This window comes from Nematolebias whitei, chromosome 3 (assembly GCF_014905685.2).
Source record: "Nematolebias whitei isolate Nwh7 chromosome 3, NemWhi1, whole genome shotgun sequence".
Lineage (NCBI taxonomy): Eukaryota > Metazoa > Chordata > Actinopteri > Cyprinodontiformes > Rivulidae > Nematolebias > Nematolebias whitei.
Genome location: NC_056500.1, coordinates 22,724,436 through 22,735,588, shown reverse-complemented (window position 1 = coordinate 22,735,588; position 11,153 = coordinate 22,724,436). Strand labels below are relative to the sequence as shown.

General features: G+C 39.7%; 1 protein-coding gene across 1 annotated transcript in view; it reads left to right on the top strand.

Annotated features, from left to right (window-relative positions):
- Positions 1-11,153, top strand: part of LOC119430668 (guanine nucleotide-binding protein subunit alpha-11) — a 23,836-nt gene that overhangs the window by 1,054 nt on the left and 11,629 nt on the right. The window contains exons 3-6 of the mRNA XM_037698125.1: positions 5,944-6,128; positions 6,398-6,552; positions 8,496-8,624; positions 9,017-9,146. Coding sequence (XP_037554053.1) covers positions 5,944-6,128; positions 6,398-6,552; positions 8,496-8,624; positions 9,017-9,146 — 599 coding nt within the window. The remainder of the gene's footprint in view (positions 1-5,943; positions 6,129-6,397; positions 6,553-8,495; positions 8,625-9,016; positions 9,147-11,153) is intronic.

The following is an 11,153-nucleotide window of genomic DNA, read 5'->3' as shown; positions in this document are numbered from 1 at the left end:
CACGCACGCACGCACGCACGCACGCACGCACGCACGCACGCACGCACACTGAGTCACACACAGAGCAGGTCTAACAACTGCTGCATCACCGGCACTGATTTCACCCTGGCGCTTTATTCAACTCCGATAAATCTGAGTAAAAACCGAGCAGGCATTAAAGATCAAATATAGATGCTTTTTATTTTTGCTACGCGTCGTCGAGGGAGAACTGCGCAGATCCAGCTCGGTTTTTCCACTGGGAAATCTGGTTTGGAATCATTTATTCCCACGTCTGTTGATAAACTGGAAATTTTGGACCCACATTTGCTCCTTGTGAATAATTATGAGTGCTCTTTTCTTTAGTAAAAAAAAAAAAAAAAAAATCAACATAATGTCGGTACCTGGCGTCATCTGCGTCAAATGCGAGATGGGGTAGAGGTAGGGCAGCCTATTTGGGACCAGAAAATCGCAAGTTCAACTCCCCGCATTGCCTATATGCCGTGGTGTCCTTGAGCAAGACACCCAATCCCTAATTGCTCCCCAGACGCTTACATAGCTGCCCACTCTCCACCTGGGTGTCTCTCAGGTGTGATGGGTTAAATGCAGAGAACTCGTTTTTTCATTGTATAGAAACATACAATGATGACAACACATAGCACTTATTGTTATTATTATTATTATTGAATATCATTTTTGTTCAACATCATTACTAGGAATGCCTTGGTTGATATCTATTTATTTGTCAGTATCAATTAAAAGTTGATTGATTGTTTATTTATTTGCTTGTTTGTGTGTTTGTTTTGTTGCAGTGTCAGGGGGTCAGCTGTTGGCTAATATGTGAAGCTCGTTTGCTTTCAGATCATAAATAGAACAGTTTTTAGATTAAAAAAAAAAAAACTATTTGTGAAAGGAATACATATAATTCAACATATATCATGTCTGAAAATTACATTTAAAGATAGTCTTAAATGGGAAAGGACAAGCTTGGTGCCTTGTCTCGTTAAGTGACATTTTGCAGCGTCATGAGATCTAGTGAGATCCTGTACGGGGTGCTAATGCTCGGAGAACGTGTTCAGAATGACTCAGCGCTATTCAAACATCAGCTGGCTCATTGTCAGTGAAACTGACTGAGCTAAAAGGTTGACTGGTTGTGGCAGCCATCTTGAATTGGGTCGACTCCAAGAGACAACTACTTTTCTATGTACACTAATGATTACTTTCAGGTTTATTTAAAATCTGCCCTGTGCTTCATGAGATATTTTGCTAACAGACACCAAGCAAAAATTAAATGCTTAAATGTTTTGTGCTGGAAATATGAGTTGGGGATGATGGTCAGTTACGACCAGACCAAAATTTAGCTTATTGACTGTAAAAACGGCCGAGGTTTAGCCATTAGAGTTTTCCAAGTTTAGTTGGGTGCGGCGGCCATGTTGAATGGGATTAACTTCAAAAGTTAATCAGATGTAAATGCACATTTACTGATTCTGTTTTACCACTTTCAGTAAGATCTGTCCACTGGTTACTGAGATACTTTGATAACTCTACAAATTATTGATTACAGTAGTTCCTCGTTTATTGCGGGGGGTATTTCCCGACCCCCCCCCCCCCCCCCCCCCCGCAATAAGTGAAAATCTGTGAAGTAGCGACGTTATGTTTTATTTTAATATTTATTTATATTTTAAGGCTTTAGAAACCCTTCCCACACTCTTGCAATGTTCTAAACACTTAAACCTACATCATTCTTATGTGTATCTACTAATTTTTACTTACTAGCTCTGCAGAACAGCAGAAGCTCTCGGTTCTGGTCCGGCTCGGTTTGTTTCTGCAGATGTAACCTGCAGCAACAAAGTCCCCAATCAATGTTCTAAAATCTTAAATTTACATCATTTCAACATCATACTTATATGTAGCTACTAAATTTTACTCACCCGCGCATCCCCACTCCCCACTCAGAAGTCCTTGTGGGCTGGCTACCAGCTCTCAAGATTCACAGATGAGTCTGGAGGTCTGGTTCTGCTCCGGTTTTGGTCCGGTTCGGTGGGTTCCTTGCGGCTTCTCTGCGTCTGCTGGACGCCTAAGTCACTGTGATAAGGGCCAAAGTTTTTCCGATCAGATCCAAACTTTCCCTGTGGTATTCCAGCAGAAGGAAACGAGGCTTCTGGGCGGGGCACTGTTGACTTCTGGGAAATGTAGTTATTATGAGCGGGGATACAGTGTAGGCTTATTGAGAGAAAACTACAAAATGGCGGCGCCTGTCCAAAGTATTTTATTTTTTCATTAACGTTTTACTGTACAGTACTGTATCCAGTACTGTCCCAATCACGTGAGTAATATTAAAGTTGACAATCATCTCCTGTACATTTTTTTTTCTCGTGTTCAATCTTACTTTGAAAAACCGTGATAGAGCAAGTCCGCGAAAGTCGAACTGTGAAGTAGCGAGGGACTACTGCTCTCTCTCTCTCTCTCTCTCTCTCTCTCTCTCTCTCTCATGCAGGCACAGAGGCAAAAACATTATCGCCTCTTGCCTTTTGGAGACGTGCAATTAAAACACTAGTTTCTTGTGATTTTAGTCCTTGGGCTTCATGCTGATCAACAAACGTTCTCATTCATGTTTTTTAGTTTATGAAAAGCTTGCAATAATTTCAGTTTTAGTATTTTAGTATATTTATGTTGCTCATTGTTTCTTACTATTAGTAACGTTTTCTGTGGCACCACTTGGACATGCAGTATAAGCCTCTAAAAATTAAATAATAAAGTCTTACCTTTTCTCCGTGGTAAATCCAACATGACTTTTTAAGAAGTTTGCATAAATTTGCGCTCGACTTCCTTTGGGGTTGCTGGTGTTGTACAGAAATTGGTGCACCTGCTGTGATAGGCACCCATGTTGCAGGAATTGCATTGACAAAGAATAACACTGTGCTGCCCACAGATGTGCCTGTCTTTTAATAAACTCTGTGCTCATTTGTGGATGATCCTCGTTAATAAAACCGGGGGAGACTGTCCTAATCCCATGATTACTGATTTTTAATCTCCTAATATTACCAACGTTAAAGGTTTTTATATGAGTAAGAGACAAGCAATCGTTTTCCGTTTTTGCCATTAAAAAAGAAAAACAAAATACTTGGCATAAATGCCCCAACTTGTAATATTTTACTGGCATTTAACTCACATTAATAGAAGCAGCAACATTTCTCAGATTCAATGCCTGATCAGTTGTTTTTGTACTCTTTTAACTGAATATTCAATATTTTTGTTTTATTAGTATTTTTAAATTACTCTGGGTTGTAATCGAGTCCCGTATCAGCAAACTAAACACATAATAAGACACTATGGAGTGAATCAGGATTAGGGGAAACCCTGACATGATACAAATGTCCCATAAACAATAACACTTTAATATTTTCCTGTGTTATTGTCCGCATTGCTGCGTAAAGTGACGCAGAACAAATGTTTGTACAAGGCAAAGACCGTCTATCAAACATACAACATCCTTGTTTGACAATCATATGGTCTTTTTGGAAAGCGGTGTTAGAAAATTCCAGCAAAGTGTTGCAAAAAGGCACTTTATTTCCTCCTGCAAGAGGCTGCTTGATACAGTGAAATAGTCTTACTTTTAGTTTTCTCCTCATTATTTGAGTTTTAAACCTTCCTCTTCAATAAACATAAAATTATCTCGCTAACAAGGCTTTGATTGTGAACTGATGGAGAGTAAATGCAACATATCAGAGTTCGTTGGAACATGAAATACAGATGTGTAGCACAAAAAGACTGAAACAAATGGGATGTAAAAATGTCAAGTGTTGTGTTGACTTGGATTAATAAAAATCCACTTTTTTATTTTAGTTTAACTTAAACTTCATGTCCTGTGAACTTCAACATTTGGGATTGAAAAAAAGAAATGACAAAATGTGAAACTTTCAGAGCAGTAATTAGCTCTGTCATTTACTGGATTTATTTGCACTTTTTTTTTTTCTTAAACAACATGCATAAATAAGTACGTCTTGTAATGTTAAAGTAGTCTGTTTGTTCTTTGATCCTCTCTTTACCAGCTCTGGTTCTTTATATATTTTATGCAAAGAAAAACAAAAAAATCCAGAATACGTCTCGATCAGCTAAATGAAGATGGACTGAGGTGAAAGTGTCTCTCCTCAGGTCGGATAATTAACTTGTCAAATATAAAATAAAATAACCTCACCACGTCCTATTCTATGTAAAACGATAAGTGCGCCCAGCTTCTCTCCTCTTCCTCTATGAACACCTGCATTGATAAATGTTCAGCAGCAACCTGTGACCAACAGGATGATGGCGAGGTGCTTTAGATGAAAGAAACGTGGACTGAACCAATACAGTGAACAAATTCAGCTTCAACTAAAGAAAATGCTCAGCTACAGTACATCGATATGAGACACTCCACAGCTTCCATGTCTCTTCTCTGTAAATTCACCCTCAGTGAGCTCAACCTGACATCCAGCATCCTCCAACATCAGGAATCTGTGAAACCCTCTGTTCTGACTGGCAGTCTTTCTCTGATGGAGAGAGATTACCATCAGCTGGAGAGACTCAAGGTCTAAACCAGGGGTCTGCAAGCTGCGGCTCTGGAGCCACATGTGGCTCTTTGGTCCCTCTGCAGCGGCTCTTTCAGGTTTTGACCAAAACTAAAATAAAACTGAAATTTGTTTAAATTATTACCAACAATGAAAATGGCTTTTTTTTTTTTTTTTTTTTTTTCAGATGTCCTGTCCTTTTCAAATTATGTGAATGATTGTACAAATACAAGGCATGAAACATGCGGACTACTTCATGCTAGTGGTTGTTAGCCACTTCAAGTCGACTTCCAGTCTCTCAGCGTGATCGTTCTCTGAAAACCACCAGAGTATTTTGGAATATCTTTAAGACAAGCTGCTGGGAAGGAATATTTGATGACACTAAGAATAAAACGCACAAAAAAGTCAAAGTAAATGAAAGTATCTATTTTAAAATGTTATTTTTAAAATGTAACTGGATATCCAACAAACTGGCCTAATTTCACTCCGTCTTTTAACTTTATGCTTTAAGTAAGATACTTAAGTCTTCATCAATTAAGAGAACTCGCATGCAGAGTTCAGTGTGTTAATGTTTGTAAAATTGATCAAAATTATATATATTTTTTTCTTTCTTTACATGAATCTGATTTTTTCTTTTGTATTAAAATATAAAAAAATCAATAAATGTTAACAAAAGTGAGACATTTTTAATTTTATAATATCACCCCCACTGGCCAGAAAAGCCATCTCCAACAAACTTGTAATGGTCCAGGGGCCACCAGTTGACAGTACACATGTAGCAGGTTTTGCAGCTCCGGACATCGTAACTAGTAAGCAAAGTGGCAAAAATGGCTCTTTTTAACGCAGAGGTTCAGACTCCTGGCCTAAATGTTGTTAGTCCCAGGGTCTTGAAGGTCTGCCATGTGCAGGACTCTTACTTCTCCTCACCTCAGGACAAGGTTCATGCTGTGAAAGATGCCTGGGTCTGATAATCTCTCTGCCCCAGTGTCTTTAGGCTTATTGTCCTGATAATTCACATGAATATCATGAAAAGACAGCTTCATGCCCCCCAAGTAATCTAGTAAGGACTGTTCAGACCCACTGAAAGTCTTGAAAAGCTCCAGAAACAGTAAAACTTTGGCAACCATCAAAGTTTACAGACTACCTGACTGCTTCAGTTTGTAAGACTGAAAGGTTTTACATTTCTGAGGAGGGGCTGGGGGTCAGGACCACTGCAGGGGAACATACAGCGTCTTTTTACTTGTTGAACCTCGGGCTTTTAATCTGTCTTTTTTCAGATCAGCGTATTTATATATTAACACTTCTATATAATTCAATCCTCAGAAAACGCAAAACCAATTATAGTGAGATCAATAAGGAAACATTGAATTGTTTATGTATTTTTGGTCATTTTTCCTTTTGTTGACTATTTCTTCCTCAGGAACTGGGGAGAGTGGGAAAACTACCTTCATCCGACAGTTGAGAATCATTCATGGCCGGGGCTTCTCGGAGGAGGAGAGGAAGGCCTTCGCCAAATGTATCTTCCAGAACATCTTCACTGCCATCAAAGCCATGACCGGAGCCATGAGCATGCTCGGAATCCCCTACGCCAACCCAGAGAATGAGGTGGACTCACTAATCCCGCACATAAACCTGGATCTGCACGAACACAAACAAATACTCAAACGCATATGTCAACTATAACATTTATTAGAATAAACCTTCACTGAACGGTGGCATTAAACAGACATGAACACACTGCATGGTAACCACTTACCAAGGCAAAGGGTAGAGGACACACAAGAAGTGTGTTATTGTGCGTTTCCTACAGTTCAACAGTGTTTTTTTTTGTTCCCCATGAAAAATGTCTCTCTCTCTCTCTCTCTCTCTTACAGTCACATGCTAAACTACTGCAGGATGTCAACACAGTGCACGTCACCCAGCTGGAGCAGAGACACGTCAACGCAATCCGCCACCTGTGGGCGGACTCGGGGATGCGGATCTGTTACGCCCGTCGCTGCGAGTACCAGCTCCTGGACTCCACCGAGTAGTGAGTAAACTAAGCTCTGCCTCATGTCTTGGCGTGAAACTCCGAGGGAGTCTCACGAAGGACAACCATCACAGCAACAATATCAACCCACCGGCAGTTGTTGGTAGGAAGCGGCATCTTCGTTTGCGTGGGAGGAAATTGACAATATTGGATTTAAAAACAGGGCGGCACGGTGGCGCAGTTGATAGAGCTGCCGCCTTTCAGCAAGCAGGTCGCTGGTTCAAATCTCAGCTGGGGGCCTTTCTGGGTGGAGTTTGCACGTTCTCTCCGTGTATGTGTGAGTTTTCACCAGGTACTCCGGTTTCCTCCCACAGACTAAAACATACATGTTAGGCTGACTGGTAACTCTAAATTGTCCCTAGGTGAGAGTGAGTGAATGGTTGTTTGTGTCATGTGTCCATGTGATGGACTGGAGACCTGTCCAGGGTGTCCCCCGCCTCTTGCACAGTGACCCCCGCGACCCGAAAAGGAAGAAGCTGGTAAAAGATAATGGATGGATGAATAATGCTTTAAATATAATGTTCAAGTAAACAATCTGTACAGCTGCCATATATCTAATATCTGAAACAGTTTTGTTTTATTATGACTACATTAACAAATTACATATTACAACTTGTGTACATACTTTACGGTTTACTAGATGTTTAAAGACAAAAGAAAATTATAACTGAAGATCTTTGTGTGAATTTGTATTAATTCATCCTTTATTTATACAAGTTAGTTTCACTGAATCACGAGGAGCCCTTTACAAGAGGGACCTGTTTTAAACCAAGTACACAGATGAATGTGTACAGTAGGGCAGAGCTATTGTCCTGAGCCTGGTTTTGCTGGAGGTTTCTTCCTCATGAGGGAGATTTTCCTTTCCGCTGTCGCCTTTATGCTCGCTTAGGATGGGAGTCCGCCATGAAGTGAAAACTTAAAGCTGTCCGTTGGATCCTCCGATAAAAAACATTATTAACTGACTTTATATGTATGAGAATGTTTCTGTTCAGTGCCCTGAGACAACTTGTGTTGTGACTTGGCACTATATAAATAAACTGAATTGAAATGAATTCGACTGGCAGCCCGCGGGCTACCTATGACCAGTCGGTGAGCTCAGTTGTTCCCACCGATGAGTTAATTTAAAATAAAACTAGATTTAAATTGTCAATGACATTTATGTAATGACAAGAATTGCTGGATGTCTGGTGCATCCCCCCGAACAGTTTAGTTAAACAGGCCTAGTTAAGAGTAGAAACAACACAAAGCTCAGTCTTTTAAGCATCTTCACAGATAGTTTATTTGAAATAAAGCTTTACTGATGTATAGTACATAAACCACATTTCCTTTAGCATAGTATTCTGGTCATGTTCTGTATTAGTACACCAGTGTTGTACAACAAAATGCACCTCTGGTTCTTAATGCTGTGTTGAAACCATGTGATTTGGGAGTGTTTGACTTAAATAGCCAATTGTCCTTAAAACAAGTAAAATCATCCTTTGAAAGTATGCCAGCAGTGTTTAAATGTCACAATGCAGAGTTACCGTACAGGTGTGTGTTTATAATCTTTACGTAATGTATAGGAGGTGTGATCGTCAGCTAGCAGAACAAAGCCTAGGACAAACTTGCCTTTCTTTCCTCATGGTGTTTACCCAGCAGCTCAGTCATCGTGATGTGTGCTCAATAAGGGTCAGTCAGTCAACATTAGCTAATGACAACTTGGATCAACACGAGCCATAAAGGTGCTGTTTGCAAACACACTGCCGTGGGCTCACGCCTCCCTCTTCTTGAGTTTTTAATCACAGTTTGTCTTTTTCTCATCACTGCTTCATCACACGTCCAGTTTGTTTTACACGGCGGAGGTTTAATGGAAAGTAAACGGAAGCAATATAACTAGACATATCCTGTACTATCAAAAACAGATTTCTTTTTACTCTGAGCTAAAAATGTCTCCTTCCTTTCAGTTACATGAATAACTTGGACCGTATCTCGGCCCAGCACTACATCCCGACGGAACAGGACGTGCTGCGTGTTCGATTCCCCACCACGGGCATCCACGACTACTCCTTCACCGTCAAAAACATCACGCTGAGGTGACCAAGCCTCACGTCACTAGCCTCTCACGGGGCAAATCTAATACCCGCACTATTCTCTGCACTGTGAATCAAATACTATTGACTGCTGCAGCTTCTTTGTCTGCCCACGCCTGTTTGGACGCAGTTGGATCATATTTCTAATTGCCTTTGTACCAAGTTCCTGCTGGGAAGTTTTCTTCTGTTTTAAAACTCCCTTATAGAAAACTGCATTTCCAAATGAAATTATGGCAGCTAGTAAGACAATCTGCATAGAAAATGTATACCCCTAAATGAAAAATTTAAAATCCATATAAATGCTTAACGCGCCACATTTTTTGATATTTCTATTGTATTGAGTGCTACATAATTTCTTTACTTCGATGAATACTGTTTTAACTTTTGTCTGACAGAATTGTGGATGTCGGTGGTCAGAAATCAGAGCGTCGTAAGTGGATCCACTGCTTTGAAAACGTCACCTCCCTCATCTTCTTGGCTTCCCTCAGCGAGTACGACCAGGTCCTGGAGGAGAGAGATTCCATAGTAAGAGAACTTTTTGTTGTTCCATTAAAGTTTGATTCTTTTTTTGCTCACTTCAGCAGAAAATGGACAAAATGCCAGGATGTTTACTAAAGTCTGTCAGACAGAGCCGGCACTAGACAATTTGGCGCCCTAGGGAAGATTTGAGGTGGTGCCCCCTGCGCAATTTTGTAAGCTTCAGTTCATTTACATACACTCCCACAAGAAGCTAATAGCTTTTGTCTTTGATATTACTGTTTTTTGTAGAAACCAGGTTGAATTGAAATGATTGTGAAACAGCTTATCAAAAGACTTCACAATACTGGTACTTGCCAATATTTGCTAATGGCAATGAAGGACATCTACACCTGTTAGTGATTGCCTGTGGAGCAAAGCAGTTCTAGGGGGGTCCGAGGCATGCCTCCCCAGAAATTTTTGAAAAAGTATACTCAAAACTATGCCTTTTCCAGCTGTTTGAAGTAAAATTTACTAAATTGATAGGATTAATAACACAACATAGAACCAGTATATTATGAAGGTAGAACACTGACTTACAACTAGGCTGAACTTTATCTGAGTCATACTTGAAAATCGCATTATCAATATTTGTTTTCTTTTTATACACTGAGCACCATGAGTTTGTCTTGACTGCATCATCTTGTACTTTTATCACAAGTCAACTATACCTTGATTAGCTGTCATAAAATCTGTATAGTACAATGTACTTGAGTACAACCCTTACCCTATGCTGCTGCCAGAGTTTTAGTGAGAGTTGGTAGGAGAGATCATATCTCTCCAGCTTTAGCTTCTCTCCATTGGCTCCCTGTCAAGTCCAGAATTGAATTCAAACTCTTCCTTCTAACCTACAAAGCCCTCAACAACCTAGCTCCATCTTATATTGCAGATTTTATTGTTCCATATTTTCCAAACAGAGCACTTTGCTCTCGGACTGCAGGTTTACTCGCAGTTCCTTGAGTTTCCTAAAGCAGAATGAGAGGAGATCTTTCAGTTATCAGGCTCCTCTCTTGTGGAACCAGGCTTAGACTACTGGATGACACATTGACATAATTTCCTTAAATGAATAGTTACAAATGAATAGTTTTCGTTTGATACTATTCTCTTAACATGCAATTCTCATCTGCCATTGTGTATCTGTTCTGTGCAAACCCAGCCGGTTGAAGCAGATGGCTGCTTGTCCTTGGCCTGGTTCTGCTAAAGGTTTCTTCCATATGAGGGAGTTTTTCCTTTCCACTGTCGCCTTCAAGCTTGCTCAGATGAGTCTGCAACGAAGTTAAGACCCAAGGCAGTCACCTCCTCAGATAATTAATGTTATTTTTTATGTATATGAATGTTTCTGTTCAGTGCCCTGAGGTGAGTTCTGTTGTGACTTGGCACTGTATAAATAAACTGAATTCAAGTGAATTATCAAAAGAGAAAAAGATGCTTGAGAAACTTATGTATGTTCGGAAATTACGGTACTTTACCACTCTTCTTCGAAGCATTGTTTGGTTTCCTGACATGCACTTGGCTTTAAACCAAAATTGAAACATTTTCTGTAGAGTTGAAGTCGGGGTTTAGAAGCTTAATGCTGGTCTGCTTTCTCTAATCAGATACCATGGTGCTGATAGACACTGTACCATCTTATCAGAACTTTGGAACTTTCTGGAGTGTCCATGGATAACTCACCGGCTTTGTCGACCTCTATGCATAAATGTATTATGATGTCATTGTATGTTGCAGCTTTATGTTGTCTTTTTTTTGCATCTTTTACACTGTTTCCCAGCCAGGAAATGGTGTGAGACATGATTTTTTTTTGGCTTCCTCCATCCTCGTATTCTTTTTCTCGTCTGCTTGTATGTTGTATGTTGTATGTTGTATGTAACAGGTCTCTCTTGTCAATGAATTTTTGAGGCTCAATGGGAACTAACCGGTATAAATAAAGGTCTAAAAAAATAAAATAAAAAAATAAATAAATGAATAAATAAATAATAATAATAATAATAATAATAATAATAATAATAATAATAATAA